This window comes from Desmodus rotundus, chromosome 8 (genome assembly GCF_022682495.2).
Source record: "Desmodus rotundus isolate HL8 chromosome 8, HLdesRot8A.1, whole genome shotgun sequence".
NCBI lineage: Eukaryota > Metazoa > Chordata > Mammalia > Chiroptera > Phyllostomidae > Desmodus > Desmodus rotundus.
Window position 1 is genome coordinate 10,904,393 of NC_071394.1, and position 20,966 is coordinate 10,925,358.

The window sequence follows — 20,966 nt, forward strand, 5'->3', positions numbered from 1 at the left end:
TGTCCTTGACAGATGATTGGATAACGAAGACGGGGTACATACACACAAGGGAATACTACTCGGCCACAAAAACATGGAATACTGCCATTGCAACAACACGGGTGGATCTTGAGAGTGCCATACGAAGTGAAATGAGTCAGATGGAAAAGGACAAAAACTGAATGGTTTCATTCATATGTGGAATGTAAAACAAAAAGGAACTGACAAAATGAGCCTCAGCTTCCTGACATGTGAAACGGGAACCTTGATAAGGTTTAGCTTCCCAAGCCAGCTATTCCTCCACTATTTTTACCGCCTGTACCATTACCCAGTAAATGTCGTCACTACATATATACAGTTTTAAAGAATGAAACTTCCACATTGCTAAGGAAAACAAGTACCACTTGCCATAAATGGGAAGTAACTTTAAAAATGAAAGCAAAACATGTTATTGGAATATGTAACGTAAAGCATTTCTTAAACTTTCTTTTCACTGTATTTTAAAAAAATTTTATTGATTGATTTTAGAGAGAGAGGGGAAGTGAGATAGAGAAAAACATTGATTTGTTCTTGCACTTACTTAGACACACTCATTGGTTGATTCTTGTACGTGCCCTGACTGGGGATCAAACTTGCAACCTTGGTGTATCAGGATGATGCTCCAACAACTGAGCTACCCAGCCAGGGCTCTTTTCACTATACTTTGCTTTGATGTCCCATTTCATAATGATATCACTACTAATAAAACAGGCAGTATTTACTGAGTGCTCATTTCATGCCAGGGACTTTAGGTAGCCTACCATCCCCACTTTGCAGGTGCAATGCACAGAGGTTAATTAGCTCCCCCAAGGTCACACTCTAAGAAGTAATGGAAATGAGCTCTGAACCCCCTCCATCCCTCCCTCCACCTTCACTCTTACCTATCCTCTGTGTTAGGAATGCTTGTCTTCTAGTTTCTCTACTAAGAGAGAAGTTTTCAGAAAATGGGATTTCTGAAGAACAGGCTTCCCCATAGAGGGATTGGTCTAACCCAAAGGTGAAGTGCCACCCTTCCTCAGAGAATGAAATGGTCAGGGAGAGAGCGCTCTCTGATAGAGGCCCACCTGGTCACTACTCTTCGAAGTCCTCTCTATGTCCCACTGGGTCCTCTGCTGGACAGCCAGACTCGAGAGTCTCAGCTTCCCTCCCCAAGTTTCCTGCCTTCGCCTTCTGAAAAAGTCTTTTAAGACATGTGTTTATAAATTACCACACATCTGGTGGGACAGATCAAGAGCTCTTTGTCTTTGGGACAGTGTGTAACATAGTGTAAGGAGCAAAAATCTTTAAAGGTCTAAGTTCAGCTCTCAGCCCAGTCACCAGGTAGCTGCATGATCAGCTATGCCAGTCAATTGCAGTAATCCTCAGTTTACTATCTGTAAAACGGGAATTAAAACACCTAGCTCAACAGGACTGAGGGAGGTCTAGTGTGATGAAAGGTACACGAGGCAGCAAACACAAGACCAGGCACAAGGTAAGTCCCACAAATATTCGCTCCCTTCCTCTTTGCTATCCTCTCTCAGTCTGTAGGAAGCTCAAGGACTTGTACGAGCATTGTTGACGAAAACCATAAGGATATTTCTTCCTGGGACTCTAACTTGTATCACAGGGGTTGTGGGAATAACCTGTGTTCTTAAGTGGCACCTCCCAGATCCCCAGAAGGAGACACAGGACAGCAGGGAGGGGCCAGGCACAGTCTCACTGAAGTGCACTCCAGTGAGGCCGCGTCTCCGGCCAGGGCGACTGGACAGACGACTAGTGCAGCTGTCACTTCTACTTCACTTACCTGTAACAGCTCAAATACAGCAAGGAGGTCCCCTCCAGAGAGGTTCCCACAAAAGATGGGGTGATAGCTCAGCCTGGGTGCCTCATAGTCCTGGTCCACCAGCTTCACCACAGGAGCAGCCACGGTGGCACCCAAATATTCGGGCTTTCCCTAAGGCAGAAAAGAAATGAATTTCTGACCCTGCTGGCCACCTACCTGGTTCTGGCCTGCACTGGGACAATTTTGTAAATAACCTTCACAAAACTGTCAGCCTTGGTCTCTCCCTCTGGCTACTGACCTCTCATCTCTTTCCAAGGCTTGGGCTCCCAGGGAAAACTCTAAGAGGGTCATCTTAGGGAATTCTGGGCCCAAGGCTATCTTTGGGATTATCTCTCTCCTCAGCATATGGAGCTCAGTGAATTAAAGTTAAAGTGATCACCTAGGGTAGACCTCAGGGGGAAGGGAGAAATAAGGAGGCAGTGAACATTCCAAAAGCTCTCCGGGGCAGGAAACTATTGTGGTTGGAATATGAGCTTTGGAGTCTGGCAACCCTATGGCCTTGGACATTTACTCAACTGTTTTTGAGCCTTATGCCTTCAAAGGGGTTCAAATGGCCTATTAATAAGGCCGTGGCGGTTAATGTAGTGGCGTGTGTGCTTTGCACGGTGACCGGTAGGTGACTGATACACAGTGAGTGCTCAAGTATGCTAAGAGGATGCTGATCATAGTAATGTTGGTGGTGATGATGATAAAGGCCAGCATGTTTAAGTGACAGAACAATTCTACCCTATTTTGCTGGGTAGTAAAAGAGGGTGTTAAAATATTTTATATGGATGGATGGATGTGGTCCCTAAGTTTAAGAACTATTAGATGGCATCACCTCCTGCCTCTTCCCCACACCTGCTCCCAGGGGAATGGCTCCATGGGCCCCAGGAGCAGCACGTGGCTAGGGTGTGAGGCTGCTTTGCTTGCTGTTTATCTCAGGAACTCCTGGAATGTGAGCTCCACACAGGTGGTGTTGCCTGTTTTATTCACTGCTGTGTCCCCTGGCACAGGGCAGGTACTCATTACATATTTATTGAGTGAAAGCTGTTGAATTAATGATGTCTGAAGTCCAAGGACAGCGCCCACACTCCCTTCTGGCTGAGGCTGGGTTTCAGCAGTTGCTTGGCTTCATTGCCTTTGGACCCATGAAGCAGCACTTGCATTCCTGGCTGTGGAAGGAAGCTTGGGTGTGTTGGAAATGAGGTTTAGTTTAGTCACACTCAGAAACAAAGCTGCCTGCTGGTATCCCCCAGTAGGGTCAGACCTGTTCCTGGCCTGGGTACAGTCAGGGATGTGCCGGGTACTCATTTTGCCCGTGATCTAGCTGGGAATAATTAAAATTAGCCCTGGAGACAAAAGAGTCAACATAAACCCAAAAAAGAAATTTGCCAAATATAAACTCGTTTCCTACCCAGCCAGCAGGCCCTAATGAGGAATGAGGGAGCGAGGCACTCTGTGAGGAGAGAGAGCTCTCGGCTGAAGCTGCATGTCAGGCAGAGTCAGATCCTCGGAACCTGACTATCACCGCAGGGCTGTGGGCCCAGTGTAGCTGCAGTTCATATGCATCTCTCCAGGAAGAAAGTACAAAGCATTCATAATTTTTTCCCTCTCCTACATTTCCTTTTCTTTTAGATGTGAGAATGTGAGCTTGATTTTCTGTGAAGGTTTTGGCGTGGGGTGGGACCTGCAGTCTGGGAGTGGAGATCTAGCAGGAGTCTGAAAGGCAAAGGGCAACCAAGGGAAATCCATGGAGCCGGCTGGTTTAGGAAGAGCTTTCAAAGATGTTTGATTGTTGTTATTGTTTTCAAATACAAAATACTCAGTATCAGAGCCATGTTGCTAGGAACAAAATTGAAAAGGTGCTTACTCTTCGGCTGTTTAGACAGAAAATCTATACTACGTGCCCAAGAGTAGAACTCACATTGCATAAATATATACTTCTAGCTCCAACTTACAGCTGGTGGAATGGCACCCAGGGTCGGGGGAGACACAGAGAGAGAGGCAGAGATGGAGGAGAATGACATGTGTCTCTAAAGGGATACAGCCACACCAGCCACACCCACATGTGCAGCAAAGAGTGGACACAGGAGGGTCTGCCTCCAGCTGGCTGTGACCTTGAACAAGGCATTTGACCTTTCTGGGTCTGTTTTCTTTTCTAGGAAGCAAGAGAGAGATTTGTGCTCTCCACGGTGCCTACTCACCTCCTACAATGTTCCCATCCTAATTTCCTCCTGACCATGGATCAAGGTCAGACCTGCCAGGGGTTGAGCAGACAAGGAAGCTTAGGGAAGGCTTTTTGGAAAACTGTTGCACTTAATATACTTGCGCTTCTGCAACTTTCCGAGGGGGTAGATAGAGACATCGGAGAAAATAAATAAACTTTTGCCTCTCGTTTTAGACTTCTTAATTTAAAAAAGATTTGATTTGTAATTAACAAAAAATAAATCTCCAGTAAGCTTCTTAATCTATTTAACATTTCAGAGCACAGATTTCTTTGGAGAGAAAGAGGTTTAGTTGACATCATAACAGAAATGGGATAGAGACAAATGTGTTGTTTCAGGATTCAGAAGCAACAACCAGAAAAAACCAACCCAGTTAGTTACAAAGGCTGAATCGGTGACAATAGCCTTCCCTTTTCTTCCAACCAGGCCAAATCAGTAAACACCTCCTGTTTTCCAAAGGCATGGGCATTTTTACTAAGCAAAAATAGGACAGGGAACTGGCCGGGGGCTGGGCACAAGCGGGGGATGCTTTATAAAGTACCTATTCCAGAAGTGTATGTCAACTGGAGTTCTGTGACCCAGATCCTATTTTAAATGCAGTCTAAATGGAACCCTCGGTGAAAAACCCTTTAGTGAATGAAGCAAAAGGTCACCGCCGATTTTCCTGGTTCTGTAATGTATCGTTTCCCCAGGCCAGGACGGCCGCCAGGCACATCGAGATCTGGAGCATTAACAGGCTGCTTGAATGTAGTAAGTTAGGGAGGCACAGGTAGCATGGTCCTGGGACACTCACCACCGCATCACTGTCGTACAGCTCCACCACCACCAAAGGCGGGGACACCGCCAGCTCCTGGGGGTGGCCGTGCAGCACCACGTCATTGAACAGCAGCATCTGGTTCCAGGTCGGGGACAGGGTCTGGGAAATGACCTGCAGGGTGGGGCCAGAAGAAAAGCAACAGATCATTCAATTGGGGTGTCGGGCTTCTGAGATGCATTCAATAGTTACTTAGGAAGAGCAAAGAGAATACAACCTCGTCATCACTGCTCACTCATTCAACACCCTAGGGGCAATGTAAACTGGTGCACTACTAGGTACTAGATACTAGTGGATGAACAGATTCCTCGCCCTGCAGACACTTACCCGGGTAGAGCCCCCACAAAGTTTAATACCCTATGTGCACACATCACTTCAACTCAGTCCTTCCCATAGTGCTGTGATGATAAGGCCAGCTACCCTTTATTGAGCACTTACTATGTGCCGGCTGCTGCACTTCACATGCTCTGTCGCATGCAAACTTCACAGTTCTGGGAGGTGCACATAGCTGTCCAGTCACATTTTACACCAGGAAACTGAGGCTCACGTGTCCAGAGCCAGCAAGTGGCAGCACTGAGATTCAACCAGGATGTCTTGTACAAAAGCCCAGGCTGCGAACTCACTCAGTTTCACCAAGTAGATGCTACTGTTACCTCTATTTTATGGAAGGGCAAGCTGAGGGTGAGGAATATTTGGTGATTGTCCACTGGTGAGAAAATACAATTTTGTCATGAAATACTCTAAGTTGGGATTTAAATCTAATATTCCTTTCACAGAATTCTATTGTATTGCAGATATTTATTTGACTGCATTGAAGAAACCAGCGTCTTCAAAATAATCCTCACCATTTTGCATGACATCATTCTTTCTGCCTTAGCAAACTGTGGTCTTGGTAGTTGGCTGTACCCATTACTCAGACGGAGAAACTAAAGGACAGAGAAGGACCACAACCTGCATATTTGGTCCAGAACCACGAGCAGCTCACCTAGAGGTGACTCACAGCCCCCTTGCCAGGCCCTTCCAGTGGTACCTTCAGAAGGGAGGCTGTAGTCGGGTTTGCAGCCTCTACCCTGTTTAATTGGATGTTTGGGAACACGTGAGTTTCGGAGAGCTAAGGGCTAAGGTGGTTTGCAGAATGGCTGGATTCTGCACCTGGGCAGAAGCTGCCCCCTCACTATGCGAGGCCACTCCTGGGAAGAGACCACAGATGTATCCTCCTCTTTTCCAGGCTGCGCGGGCAAGTGGGTGATTTCACAGGTGAACACGGCAGAGTGGCTGCTGGGTCCTGGGGAAATTTCCACACCGCCTCTGAACGCAGCTTCGCTTCTCACCATTCACTCCAGGAGGGATCAGAGAGACATCTGGCCTGGATTAACTGCCCAGGTTCCAAAGCCCAAACAAAATGGTCACCTTAGAATCTTACATCAAGTGCACCTCTAGACGCAGCATGAGTCATCGGCACGTTGGTCACGAAGGGATTTCTTATCGCTCTTCTTTACCTGAGTCATAAATATAGTGTGCGCTTCACAATTTCCTTCTTTTGTTGCTTTTCTGCTCATGGGATATTTTATGCCTCAAACACAGTAACATTTTTGACATGAACTTTCAGGGAAAATCTTCACTTTTTGGACAAAGGATCGTTTCAAGCAGCCTATAAACAGGAGCTAGGGAGTTGTAGCACAAAGCTAGCCTGTGCCAGTGACTGACATCACAAAGAACCACGTGTTTTCATGTTGCTTTTAAAAATGGAAATGTGATCTATTTTTCAGCATTCACCCGTACAGTGTGATACCAAAGCAGTTTGTGACCCTTACAGTACCTTTCCTACAGAAATGTTTTGATGTCTTCCTTGGCACTTTGGGCTATACACGCCACCTGATAAGGTTCCAGAGGTCAGCACACATTCATTCAACATGTATTTATTCAGGACCTATGACGTACATGAATGAATGGGCGGGCATTGGCTTATCCTCAGAGTTGTTTCCATGAGTAAAAGGACCATGGCTACCTTCAAGAGGTACCGTACGCCTCACTCAAACAAAAATATATTCTTCCACTTTACTGCCAGGTGCCCACCGCTAGCTTACTTCTTTGGGGCTTCCTTGGGGAGACTTATTAGAGTCATGTTAAATGACATTATTTGGGAGATTATAGTCCCATTTAGCTAAAACTTTAAAAATGGAGTGAGGAAACTTGGACAGAGCATGGCTCTAACCTCGGGCACCCGTGGAATGGAACACTAGTTTCATGGGCGCTTATATTCAACGTGGGCAGGTGATTCAACCTCTCTCATCCACGGTTTTCCTCGTTTAAACGGGGTTAGCACCTACCTTGTAGAGTTGTTATAACCATTGTCTGAGACAAAGCATAGTAAGTACCTGGAACACAGTAGGTGCTCAGTAAGTGTTTATGACCCACCGCACTCCACCCCACCAACACTCTTTTATAAATGAGTAAACATTTGCTGAACACCTACTATGTGTCAGTCTTGGTCCACTAGGGTACTTGTTTCTAGTACCAACAAAAGACCATCCATGTCCTCAGGACTCAGCATCACTTGGGTTGTTTGAAATCCCAAGTTCCATGCTCTTCACCCTCTAAGATCCCCTCTACTCCTCTAAGACTTCCTCTTAGCCACCGAGTCCCTCGCCCTTGCTATCCCCAAAGCTTTCCTGTCTAGGATCTGTCTCCCTTTCCCTTTATCCTTCAGTCACCATGGGATTTCTAGGTCCCATGTCCATCTTCAGTGACGTCTGGAATAACTGGACTCCCTTCTAAACTATTTTGGACTGGTTAGTCACTTCATTAGAGGGCTGGTTTGCAGGACCAGCCCTTTGGAGACTGTTCTCCCTGAGCGCCACGTGGCCAGTTCCAATGAGAGCTACCAGGTGAGCCAATGGAGCTCAGGCACGACTGCAGATATGACCCCAGGCTCAGCTTTCCCCACTGTAAGGAGTAGGACAGGGGCCATGCCACACACAGACCAGTCCCTCCAAGGCAGCACAACACTGGAACAGGAGAAGGAAACTGGAGCCCTTATCTTACCAAAATGGAAGCAGAAAGGTTAAGCAAAGTGACTTTGGAATTGGACCGACCTGGGTATCCCTTGTGGCTCTACCACCTTCTACCTATATGGTCTCCAAGCCTTACCCACCTCATCTGCATAATGGGGACACTAACAACATCCACCTTTGGGCTGCAATGAGGTGGAGCAACAACGCATGTAAAATGCTTGGGCATCACAACGGGCACAGAGGGAGTTTTTAGTAAATGGCAGCTGTTATCATTAAGAATTAGGTACTTAGTTCAAAGTATGGAAGCAAAGTCCAGGGCTCAGCAGAACCTGTTTTCCCTTTCAAATGATTATTTGATAAACTAATGCCATCTGTTCCTTTGAGAGATGGGTCTAAATCAAATGAAGATACTATATGGAGATACAGACTAGAACGGCAATCACACGGCAGCCCAGGGAGCTCATTCGAACCCCTTGCTGCACCCTGAGCTCTGAGATCCCCTCGGTGCACCCGGATTCCACAGCTGTGGCTGGCAGAGGAGGGTCCCAGAGGTCCACCCTTGTCCTGGTGGGAAGCCTCAGTGACAATAATGACAAGCAGTCACATAGAAGCTGTGATAGGCAAAGCACTGTCTTGGATGCTTTACCCTGTGAGAGGTATATACGATATCATCATCTGTCTGTTACAGATAAAGAAATTGAGGACAGAGAAGGGTTTGCTTATGATCACACAGCCAATAACTGGAAAAGCTCAGATTTGAACCCAGGCAATGTGGCTCCAGAGTCTAGACTTTTAATCACCGCACTTGATGTGCTGCCTCTCAAGACAGAAAGGAGAAAGTACTCTTCACTCTTCTTGTTTCCGTGCTCATCCACTGGGAGTGGAGTCGCCTTCCTTCTGAGGTATCTCGTGACTTCCCTCCCAGACAGAGCTAAGCCCTCTCTTCAGTGCTCCTCGGAGGCCCAGCACTACGGGGTTCATCACAGCAGAGCTGACTTGCCTGTCTGGAGGCCTGCCTGTCTTGCGCCCAGACCACACACATGACTCAGGAGCAGGGCTGGTCCCCCAGTGCCCCTGATCCCAGCCTGCGGCCTGGCACAGAGCAGACACCGGCCGGCACTGGTGAAGTACACTCGCTGCTGGTTCACTTATGATCTCCATCTGCATGTCATAAATCAAAACGCAGTCTCACCCATCACCCAGATGACGGGCCTCACTTTGGAAAGAAATGTCAGCCCTCTAACATCAACTGACATAATGGCCACCATTCATCAATCATTTATTCCCTTAACTTTTTTCTTCTTCACAATAGCACTATTTTAAGATGACAGATGAAGGTTTAGTGAGTAAATGCAGCTGGAAAGTAGATGAGCTAGAATGAAACTTGCGCTCATCTACTGTGTCCTCTGTCTTCACTCCCAGAGATGGGCAAAAACTTTATGGAACTTCCCTCTCTCAGAACAGTGCACCTGCAGAGAGCAGAGTAAATCCTAGAGAACACGATCGATGAGAAAGCCTAGTGGACCTGAGCCGATTAGGAACCCCTTTCACATTTCAGCACTCAGGGTATGGAAGGGGGAGAAAGCCCAGAGGATGCAGGTTGACATCTATCTCTGTTAGTCCTCACGGCATCCATCAGGAAGCTGTGTTTGGCAGAAGAGAGAGACACCGAATGGCAGGGATGTTGAGAGTATGCCAAGTCCCCTAGCTGGTAAGCACGAAGTGGCAGTGCCAAGTCTAGGCTTCCTGACCGCAAAGCTGGAAAACCTTCCCCCCACCAGGACCCCTCAGTGAGACTGGATTGCAAGCCTCCTGCGGCTTGTCTGGGTGCTGTTCTCCTGTTTGTTCATCGCCAGCTAAACCTGACCCTGTGCCTGGCACTTCAGCAGGAGCTCTAGGAGCCAGGTTCTGCTTTTCCTGCCGCCCTTCCTTTGTCTAAGAAACTTGCTCTCTTCGCTTCAGGACAACGGATCACTTGGGAACAACAGACCCCATGTCCATCCTTCCTTGCACATGAGCTTTTGAGTCTGAAACACCTACATGCCCAGAGACACGGGAATTTGCAATGGGCCGATGCTTTTTCTTTCCTGGGGTCTGCTGTGGATCAGCTGTGGGATGCAGGAAGAAAGCAGGTGGGCTTTCCTGGTTACCTTTGTGGTCTGGCAGTGGGAAAGGAACGTGACCTTGGCAAATGGGTCAGAGAGTCCATTGCTGTCAGCTGCGATAAGGCCCCGGGCTTGGTACATGTGCGCTCTCAGCTGAAAGATATGCCGGTCTGTGGACAGACAGGGGAAAGTGCAGGCGTTAGCAGGCTTTTAGGAACAGTAAGTGCTTGTGGGTGTCTGTGGATGCAGTGAGTCTGTGGGTTTATCCTGAGACGGGCAAAGAAGACTGCAGCACCACCGGCTCCGGAGGCCGAAATGGACGCAGCGAAGAGGCCACATTGATGGGCACTTTGGAGCCTTGGTGCTTTCGCGGTGGGGTTCAATCTCCATAACAACCCTGTGAAGTAAATACAATGGTCTCCATTTTGTAGATGAGGGGAAAGGCTCACCAAAAGGCTAAAATACTTTTACAAGTACACAAAGCTAAAAAATGCCAGAGTCTGGATTTCATTTTTGTCAGATTCCAAAATCGGCTTCTCTTCCAAAAATACCACACTTTAATTCCTAGTAATTCTTCTGTTTCCACTGCTGTGTGTGTGTGTGTATAAGATAGGGGCTTCTCCACAAATGGATTTGTTTCAATAAACTCACTAAAGTCCTGAGTCGTCCATTCATCCCTTCTTCCATTCAGCCAGCCAAGGTCATTTTGAGCACCTACTGTGTGCCAGGTACAGTTCTGGTCTCTAAGGGTTCTGAGTAGTTAAGGCAGCTCCTGCCCTTGGGGAGCTCCAGGGAGAGAGCAGTAGATAACACAAACTCCACAATCACAGTAACGGGAAGCCAGGGCTGAATGTCTGAGAGAGACTCACAGGACTCGGGAGCCTACAGGCAGGAGCGAGCACACCTGTTTGATGGGATGGGAGGCAGAGAGAGGGCTGCAGGTGGCAGCAGACAGGGGTTCAGTGGGGGAAGCCCAGGTAAGAGTGGAAAAGCTCGCAGCAGAGGAATTCTCTCAGATCACCCCATGAAAACATGCTGCAGAGGATCAGAACACTTTTGGAAAACTCTTCTCTCCTCTGCATTGTTAGCGGCTGGGACAGAAATATGTCTGGCTACTTGGGTCTCTAGGGGTAGTGTCTATAGAAATAACCTGATGTGGGTGTTTTTCACCCCAAAATAAAACTCTAAAGACAGGATGGAAAACAGTGGGACAGTGGAAATAAAGCAAGGTTTGGAGATTGTTTGCCCTATCAGTTACTAACTGTGTGGTCTTGAGGAATTTCTAAGCATCTCTGATACATCCTGTGTCCATCTGTAAAATGAAGAAAACACCCAGGGTCCATGTGAGAAATAAATTAGATCTTATGTATAAAGTGTAGGGCAGCATGCTTGGCATATGGTAGGGGCTATCTCCAGAAGCTTGTCTTCTGTAACTGCTGGGCCCTTAGATTCCACTGGCAGTCAAGGTCATCCAACATCAGAGGAGCCTTGTGTGACACAGGAAGCCTGGGTGTGTACACAGGTCTCCCAGGTTTCCAACATCAGCTCAATTTAAAACTCAGCTTCAGGCAAAGTGAAGGTAAAACTGCTCCTACACTATCTGAACTCAGCAGCAAGAGATCCTGCAAATTGAAGCAATTTGGAAACAGAAGCCAAATGCAACTGTAAGCACTAACACTTATAACAAAATTTAAAATTATATGGAAAGGTAAGCATGATGGCATTCATAGAAAATATCTACAAAGGAGAAAGGATTACATAAAGCAATCTGAATTTCCAAAGCAGCCACGCCAAGCCCCGGCGGGTGGCTCAGTGGGTCGGAGCATCGCCCCGCACACCAAAGGTTGCAGGTCCTATCCCCAGGTGGGGCGTGTATAGGAGACAATGGTCAATGTTTCTCTCTCACATCGATGTTTCTCTCTCTCCCTTTCTCTCTCTCTCAAATTGATAAACATATCATTGGGTGAGGATTTAAAGAAATAAAAGTTTAAAGCAACCAAGCCAAGAAACAAGCTAGAGAAACATGAGAGGCCTCACTGATGCCAGTCTCCACTGGGTCCTCACTGGGAAACGCAAATGCCTGCTGTTGATAGATCAAACCCCCGGTGCCGCGAACAAAGAAAACTCTGCTTCAGTTCCACAGGTCCCATCAACACAGGAACTCACTGACATTTATAAAAACACACCTTTTGCTTAAAATTCAAATTGACCTATATGGTCTGCCTACAAAGAAACGCCAACTACTTTCTCTCCATTAACAGAAAAATATCAGTGTTCGTTTCAGATGTGTTTAATGACTTCACATTACTGTTTTAGATGAGACATTGGAAGGTGAGGAAGAAAACTTAGAAACTATGTTAAAAGAAGGCAAATCAGTTGACATTAAAATGAGGCACAAACAACACATGCATGTCGCCCTCCTCACTGTTTTCTCAGGAGCCCACCAGAGACACCTAATGACCCACTTTGCCTGTGGCCCTTGTACCTTGGTAGATCAGGCAGGCTGGAGGATGACTGGAGCTGGCCACTGTGGATGACATTTCTGCTTCATAGCCTGCTGGCAAGTTGTCCAGAATGGCACCAGAGTGTCTGGTGGAGCCCAGCCACAGGTACACGTCGACTTTCGCTTGCACGGACCAGCCAGCAGGCCGTTTTCCAGGAAGCTGCGGAAAGGTTGCAAGGAAGCCCACCTCATAAGTAAGAGCCAAGCATGGGCTTGGCTCTTTGGGAAATGAGGTCCTTCCTGGGTACCTAGGGACATACCCAGGGGCTATTCAGAGAGCAGTTCTTAGGAGCTCATCTTATAACAAAATGAGACCAATGACCCCAGTTGCCACAATGTACAGTTCCGGAGGCAGATTCAGGTGTAGTGGGGCCTGAAGCTTAAACAGGCATTGTGTTAAGCACTTCTGAGCCTTGGGTCATGTAAATCTAACCGGTAGGTATGGTTATTGCCCCAATTGCTCAGAGAGGTTAGGTAAGTTCCCAAAGAACACTCAGCTTTTAAGTGACAGAGTCAGGACTCAAACTTAAGAGAGATGACTTCAGACCTTGACCCTGGACTTTGAACCCCTACCACCTGCCTCTTTCTTTCCACACTGAGCTGGAATCTGTCTTCCCATACCTTCCAAGTGCCTGGAGCTCCAGCCACAATTCTACCTCTTTGCTTCACTCAGAAGAACTCAAATGGTTTTTTCATAGGTCAGACCTTCATGTACTTGAAGGAACCTACCTGCCCTTCCGTGTTCTTTCTTCCAGACTAAAACTTCTCATTCCTTCACCCCTTCCTCATGCAGTGGGGTTTCTAATTCCCTTCCGCATCCCCAGGATTAGGAGACTCCTCGTCCCCTCTAAGGAGCCCCAGGCCCAGGTCTGACTGCATTCAGGGTTGCTGGCAAGGCCTTCACTCTGAGGACGGCAACCTCTGCAGATTTAATTGACCCTTCTAAGTGCCTTTTCTTAGTGTTTTTAAGGATTTCCAATCAGTACTGTCCTCTTTCTTTTACATCACTGCTTTTCCGTAGAGAATCACAAAATCCTACGACAAGAGGCTACAACTTGCTCTGAGCTTTCCCAGGCACCCACGGAGAGCCCCTGAATCCAAACTTGAGCACAGTTGTTCACTTTCTTGTCTTGCTCTGTGCACGCCTTACGTGGATTTTGAGCAAATCAATTCAGCAAATACTGCAAGTGCCCCTAGGAACTGCCAAGGGAGTGGGGTCAGGAGGGCATCACAAAGACCAAGACACAGCCCTGGCCTCCCTCCAAGAGCTCGCATCTAGACAAGAAGGCCAGCTTGCATTCACTTACTCAAATGCAAAGTCAAGTGTCAGGCAGCAAATGCTACAGGAGCAGAAAAGTAGCAGTAGATGCTTCCATCTTTTCTTTAAGACTCATATATTTCACTGGGCTTGAATCAGTATTATGGAGCTGGACCAGTGGGGAAGGCACCCCAGGAAGAGGGAAGTGCGAAACAAAGATACGGGTCAGGAACTCACAGTGTAATACTGGCTGATGTTCAGTGAGTGCTTACTCTGTGCCAGGGATGGTTTTGCTAAGAGATTTCAGAAAAGAAAGAGCTGGGATGGACAATGACCCAGACGAGGCTGAGGAAACATGCTGGTTATGTGGAGGAGTTTGGACTCGATTCTTTAGGGAATGGGATGGGTTCCTTTTCCAGCTTACAAATAGCAAAAACAGTCATTTTGTTATTGGTAAAGACAACTACCCTGCAACTTATAATTCTAAAATGTATAAGACAAATAATTCCCAATTCATCATTTTAATAATAATAATAATAATAATAGCTAAGATGCATTGAGCACTTGTTTAATAAAACAAATATTTATTGAGGGCCTAAGGTTATTTCATTGTAATAAAAGCAACCCCTCTGCCATCTGTAGTTATGGGAATTTTGTTGGTTCACAGTGTTGTCCCCAATGCCTGAAACGGGGCGTGGCACCCAAGAAGCGCTCAGTAAATATTTGTTGAATTATCTATTTTTCTAATAATTATAATAGTAACAGTGTTTTTAACTTCACAGGCATCTCTAGACTGGGTGTGTCTTCCCCTGCCTCCCCTCTTCCCCTCTCTCCTCCCCCACTGAGCTGCTGTAGCCTGACTAACCCCAGCAACGTTTTTTGAGAATAGCCAGGTAAGGCAGGGGTGAAAAATGAGAAAAAAATGAAAGGATGCAAACGTGCATTGAAAAACTATGATCACGCATGTATAAAAATTGCCTGAGACAGAAGGCTGAAGTCCACCTCTCCCATGCCCCGCCCACCTCCTTTGGGGGGCTGGTGAAAGCCAGCTGGCTTAAAAGAAAGAGAAATCCTGGCCAGTCAGAAAAGGGAGAGAAAGATGTTGACGTTGCTCCATTAGTATTAGTAAGAGAAAGATTTGTCTGTCTTGTGGAGGTTTCACTTTCTGCCGCATCCAGGGGAGAGCTGGATGGAAAACTGAAGGCCTGAGAAGAAGAGACTGACTCAGGGATGTGGATCAGAAGACAGGAGAGGGATGGGGATGAGGATGAGAAGGGGGCTCTGGAGCTAATGTCAGGTAAGCTGGTGCAGAGAGGCGAAAAGGAAAGGAAGGCTGAGCATCACCTTCTGGCTGGGCTCTAAGCGCATAGGAAGAGTTTCCTGTCGTTAATGAATGTCCTTTCCTGCCCTTCGGCCACTAAGGGCACTGTGGGTATGAGACAGAATGGGTAGAACTCTGGGTTTTGGAGATGGTGCATTGGCTGAGCTCAACGATTTCTGTTCCAGCATTGTTAGTAGCATTGTGGGTATATTTAAATTAGAGAAAAAGAAAGACCATGGAACCAGGGACCATCGAACCCTGGTTGCCATTATGGATTTACCATTACTTAGCCATGCGCCTCCAGATGAGACACCTTCATTTCCTCTAGATTAATATTCCCCAAACCGGGCCCCTAAGAACGGTGGCTTCCTAAGATTCGTACATAGCTATCCTAGACGAATCAGATCGGCCAACCTGGGTTGTCAAAGCTGAAGATGCTTCCTGACTGCAGGACTTCTTGGAGCCTTCACTGAGGGACAGGCTCAACCGCAACCTCCCAGAGGTGCCTGAACAAGGCATGTTTATGGAGCCACTTGAAGGACAGTTGTCCCCTGGAATCAACTTTGAGAAACCTCTGGCCTGCGGGTTTTAGATTTACCTCCTTTGTCTGATTGCTCCTCCTGACTCCCAGCTAAGACACAGGGGTGAGTGGCAGGTGTGTGAAGACTTTGTCTCCCTGGCACAGCTCTTCCTTTCTTTCATATTTACCAGTTCAGTGAGGAGAAGAGCTTCCAGGGAGTCGGCGGGAAGGGAGTTAAAGGCATGGGGTGATGATTAAAACAGGACTAAAGACAGTTCTGCTGAGTCACCTTATTGAGACGCGTCCTCACATCCCTGCCTTTGAACTCAACACAATTTACAAAGCTATCACCGGAAACAATCCCGATGGTGAAAGCCAACTACAGATAAAGAAGTCAGTGATGTAGCCTCTGGCTTTACTCACACTTGTTCTCTGTTCTAATTTTAAATAATGCCAGGATACATCAAAATATTTAGGAGGCGAGCAACATGCCACTGATTTTCTAGTATTTTTAGCACAGGGCCTTCTAAAATGATTTGCTATTTTTAAGACAGATAAATGTTTTTTGTGACCTCAGAATTTCTTGGATGGAGCACGCTGAAGAAAAATCCTGATGTTTGTGGTGAGTAACTTGGGTAAAAATGCCCTTTTTCAGTTACAATCATGACAGGGGCAGAATCATTAAAGGTGTTTTACACACACGACGAGAAGCAACACGCTGAGCCCCAGACGCTTCACTGGGTACAGAATCCAGGAACGTCCTCTAGATGCAGGGTGCCCATTTGCCTGGACGCCCGTGGTCATTGGGTGATTACTCTGGGTGACGCGCTCTGTGCTAAGTGGCATGCACCCACTTAATTCCCAACACCACCTCCATTTCACTGAAGGACAGGAGACACAGAAATGCCAAGTGTAATAACTTACCCAAGGCCACACAGCTAATTAGGGTTAAGCCTGGCATTCTGTTAGGGATTAAATTGTATTCCTCAGACCGTTGAAAGTCTTGGGGAAGAGTCAGAGATAGGAACACACACTAAGAATGCTGAGCAAACCAGGAAAAACCCCCAGAGATTTCCCATCTTTGAGTCGAAAACAGTGCAGACTTACTTTGAGGAAATGAGTTTTGATGGTTCCACAGTATTTACCCATCTGCTCCCTGACGGGGGAGTAGAGCAGGTCTTTGGAGGCGATGCGGGCGTATGCTACCCTCTTGTTGTTGCTGAGCATCCAGAGGAAGACGTCGGGGATGGTGTGCTGTGGCTGTAGGGATGGAGGGGAATGGATCTGATCGGCTGGGGGTTAATAGGTGCCTGCCAGAGTTCTCTGATCCTAAAACATCTCTGCAATCAAGCAGAGAAATGTAGCTTCTTTGAAAAGAGAAAGCTTTAGGTCGTGAATTAGCAGTCTATGTAAACCACATTTGCCAAACTGCTCACTGTACTTTAACGATATGCAAATTGGACCAAAGGGTTGGCATCTTTAGTGGCATGCTTTTCTCCATCTGCAGAACAAACATTTCCTACACCTTCCCATGGATTTCCCCCGCCACAATCTTGTAATAGTAATTTAGCTTCAAGCATTGGACCTCCTAAGAACCAGGTAACATTTCCAGAACATTCAAATAAAAAAATTATAGTGGATCAAAAAACTATGGTACATTTACACAATGAATGTCTTTCCATTTTCTATTGGAAGGGAAAACAATTCCACATGGACTTTATACCTAAAATAGGATTGCAAGCATTTTAGCTCCATTTTAAGTGGTTATTCAGGAAAAACTGGACTACATTGCACAGAAAATGAGATTTTAGAATTGAGCTAGTCAACATAAGAATTGCAGAGATCCCTGCCAAGAGGCCTATTACGATATGAGAGTTTGAAATGCACATTTCTGAACCCACATAGCTACCGAAACAAAAGGGGAGTGCAACGTCCTAGACTAGGCTGCAGCGTTGCTGGGCTGGAAGCGGATGCTCTGCATTTTGAAATCCCTGACACCTGGTGTAACTGGCATCCTCCTAGGGTATCCCTTCTCCCCTGACATGGGAGCAAACACTTTCCTGGCCACACGGCTGGTCAGTCACAGACCTGAAGCCCTGAATTCTGCTTTGAGCCTTCTGGGCGATTATTAAAATCCCTGCATCTGCTGAAATGACTGCCTGTCTCACTGTTTATTATGCCTGCAGAGAATGGTTGATTTACAAGAAATAAAACTTTTGAGAAAAACGGAAGCAGTAAACCTGTACCTCTTCCTGCAACCTTCCCACACAAAACCCCATGTCTAACCGAAGCAAATATAAGGGCCTTTTTAGATCATTCTAGAAATCTCCAGAAGACACTGGCTACAAGTAACTTAAAAATGAGAAGCTGATTTAACCTTTACTGGCCATGAGTTTAAATCCTCTGTTGAAAACTTATCAAGGATCCTGCGCTAATTTTGACTTTTCTTGAGTCCATTAAGGAACATGCTTTTTATTTCTGCTGAGTATTCAAGCTTCATTTAAAAAAAAATCAATAAAGCTGTAGCTAGTTGGCTTGATTTTAAAATCTCCTTTCTCACCCCCAGACTAATGGTGCCTGATCAGCTCTGCAGGGTTCAGGAGACAACCCTGCTCCAGCTCTCATCCTCATCAAACATTCTAACCCCACCGGGAGACATCCAGTCCGATCTTCCAAATGAGGATTGCTGTTAGAGTTGATTACCTCATCCACAAGAAAGCGGATTTTTTCCACAAAGTTTTGGGCTTCGTGGATCATTTCATCGAGTGATAACTTTTTCTTCTGCTGCTGAATGATCCCCTTGGCCCTCTTGGCCATCACCTCCTAAAACAAGACAAGAATCAGTGCAGATCTTTCTAGAAATCTGGACAACAGGCACTGCCCTGTTGCTGGAGAATCCTGAAGGTGAACATGAGCTCCGCACCGAGCCGCTCATGGGGACTGTTTCAGGGCCCCCCACTGAGCATGCTGTCCCTTTAATAGAAATTTCATAGGAATGTAGAGGCCGTGAATATCATCTCACTTTCCTTAAGACAGATGAGAAGCTGAGGCCAAGAAAAGTCAGAAGTTTGTCCCATAGCTCTGGTAGACAAGGCCTGAATATAGGTTTTCTGATACTACCAACAACTATATTAATAGCAGCTAAAATGTATTGAGCTCTTATTCTGGGCTGGGCAATGTTCTAACTGCTTTATTAATCCTCATGGCAACCACAGCCACCTTAGCAACCAGAGTAGGTACTCTTATTTCCCTTCTACAGCTGGGGCAATAGAGTAATGCAGCTCTGAGAAGCGAGCTGGTGTTGACCTCCAGCTGAGCCCAGAGTCCAAGTCCTTAGTTACACTTCTCACCACCTCTTCCTAGAGGCCTGGTGGATGCTTCCAGACCAAGGCGGCATCATTTGAGAAATTCTGCCAAGTAGTTCAGTATGAGTGATTGAAACATCCGAAAGTATTTACTTTGATTCATTTGCTCAGCCCACATTTATGTACTTAGGGAAAAGCCCCAAACACTTAACAGGGATTTCAAAGGCCCTGTGTGAGCTGGCCCTGCCCGCTCCCTGCTTTCTCCCACAGTGCTTCACTCAGGGTGCCCCGGGCAGCCCCGAAACGTGCCGAGCGTGGTTTGTTCTTCCAGACCAGTGCGCTGCAGGTTTTCTCTCCCCCAAATGTTCTTCTGAGGCTCTGCACGGTTGGTTTCCTCTCTTGCCTCAACTTAAATGTCACCACAGCAGTATAGCCCCTTTAAAAATCTCCATCACTATCATAACCTCTAATCATCGTCTTTATCTATTACTTACCGGTTTATCTCTGTCTTCCCCACTAAATTGTAAACTTCACTAGGACAGGGACCTCCTCTGCCTTGTTCTTACCAGGCATTCTCAGTGTCTAGTGGGGCTCCTGGCACATGGTGGGTGATAAATAAATGTTTGTTAAATGAACCAACCAGTGAATAAATTGATAAGAAGAAAAAGGATGGATCGGACAAAGGGAACAATTACAAAAGACATCACCTAATAATTGAGGGTTCAGAATGGCGGGAGCTCAGATGTGTGGAAGGGGAGTAATGGGAGATGAGGCTGGGATGCTAGGTTAGAGCAAGAGAGTGAACAGCGCTGTCCCTCTGAGAAACATTGACATTGTCCTGTTTTTTTTAAAGTGTCAGTGACTGGTCAGGTTTGTGTTTTAGAAAGCAGTTGTGACTGTGGCTAGGAAGAGAGATTAAATCAAGACCATCGCAACAGTCCACGACGGAGACACAAAGGCGCTCACTTTGGCAGTGATTCTGGGGATGAGGAAGTGGGGTAAGTTCCAGAGCCCTTAAGGGGCAGGATCAAGAGGGCCTGGGGTCAAACAGGCTGTTCAGGGCGAGAGGAAAGGATTCGAAGTGGATTCTTAGGCTCCTATCTGGAGCAACAAGTGTAGCGGGCAGTGCCATACAGGACGAGGAGCCAGGTTAGGTGGGAAGGTGATGGGGCTTGGGTAGGACGTATGTACTTTTGAGTCTGAGGTGTTGTGAGATAAGCAGGGGGCGCGTCCACTGGGAGGCTGGAAATACAGGTCTGGAGATGAGGGGGTAGGGCTGGGCCACGACAGAGACAGTGAAACCGAGAACTTGCTCAGGCCGAGGACTGTCAGGAGCTGAGAAGACAACAGAGCTCTGTGGGCGATAGGCAGGGATGACGCTGCCTGACAGGGAGGGCAGTCAGGGTGCCGGAGAAGAACCGGCCGGGGCGCAGATCTCCTCCGCGGCTGGACGGGTCTCCCTGAGGCACAGAAAATGCGTGCACAAACCTCCACTTACTATTCTGGAAAGGAGGCTGGACCAGGAGTTTTGAGACTTGAGTTTGAGTGTCTAGACTATGATCAACTAGCTGTGACCTTTTAAAAAAATCACTGAATCTCTCTGGGTACAGCTCAAATCTTTAAACTACTCCTGGTGAGTCAGCCACTGAGTAATTTTTCTCTGCAGAATTACCATGACCTCCTGCAAACCTTCCCTTGGGGCCTTGCTGGACTGAAGCAGGGAGGTGAGGTAAGCCAGGGTCGGACTTGGTCCCGCATTTCTCAGTCATCCTTCATTCAGCAGGACTGAGCACCCACGAGGCACCCCGTGCCATGCAGAGTCTCCAGGACAGAGATGGGTACCAGCTACAGCCCTGTTCTCAAGAAGTCCTTACAACTTTTTAAAAAATACTTTTTATTTTTAAATTACAGCTGATGTACAATTTTATATTAGTTTCAGGTGTGCAACCCTGTGATTAGACATTTATATAACTTATGATTACCCTGATAAGTCCGGTACCCACCTGGCACCATGCATAGTTATCACAATACTGTTAACTACATTTCTTATGCTGTATGTTATAGCCCTGTGACTATTCT

The 20,966-nt window shown here is 46.8% G+C and overlaps 1 protein-coding gene across 3 annotated transcripts in view; it reads right to left on the reverse strand.

Annotated features, from left to right (window-relative positions):
* FER1L6 (fer-1 like family member 6) overlaps nucleotides 1–20,966 on the reverse strand; it is a 126,624-nt gene that overhangs the window by 41,609 nt on the left and 64,049 nt on the right. For 2 of the 3 annotated variants that reach the window (XM_045181681.2, XM_045181682.2), the window contains exons 17-22: nucleotides 18,286–18,405; nucleotides 16,690–16,842; nucleotides 12,466–12,643; nucleotides 10,026–10,150; nucleotides 4,841–4,975; nucleotides 1,802–1,951 (exon numbers count right to left, since the gene is read on the reverse strand). In XM_045181681.2, the coding sequence (XP_045037616.2) occupies nucleotides 1,802–1,951; nucleotides 4,841–4,975; nucleotides 10,026–10,150; nucleotides 12,466–12,643; nucleotides 16,690–16,842; nucleotides 18,286–18,405 (861 nt within the window). The remainder of the gene's footprint in view (nucleotides 1–1,801; nucleotides 1,952–4,840; nucleotides 4,976–10,025; nucleotides 10,151–12,465; nucleotides 12,644–16,689; nucleotides 16,843–18,285; nucleotides 18,406–20,966) is intronic. The other variant, XM_045181683.2, reaches the window with a different exon arrangement.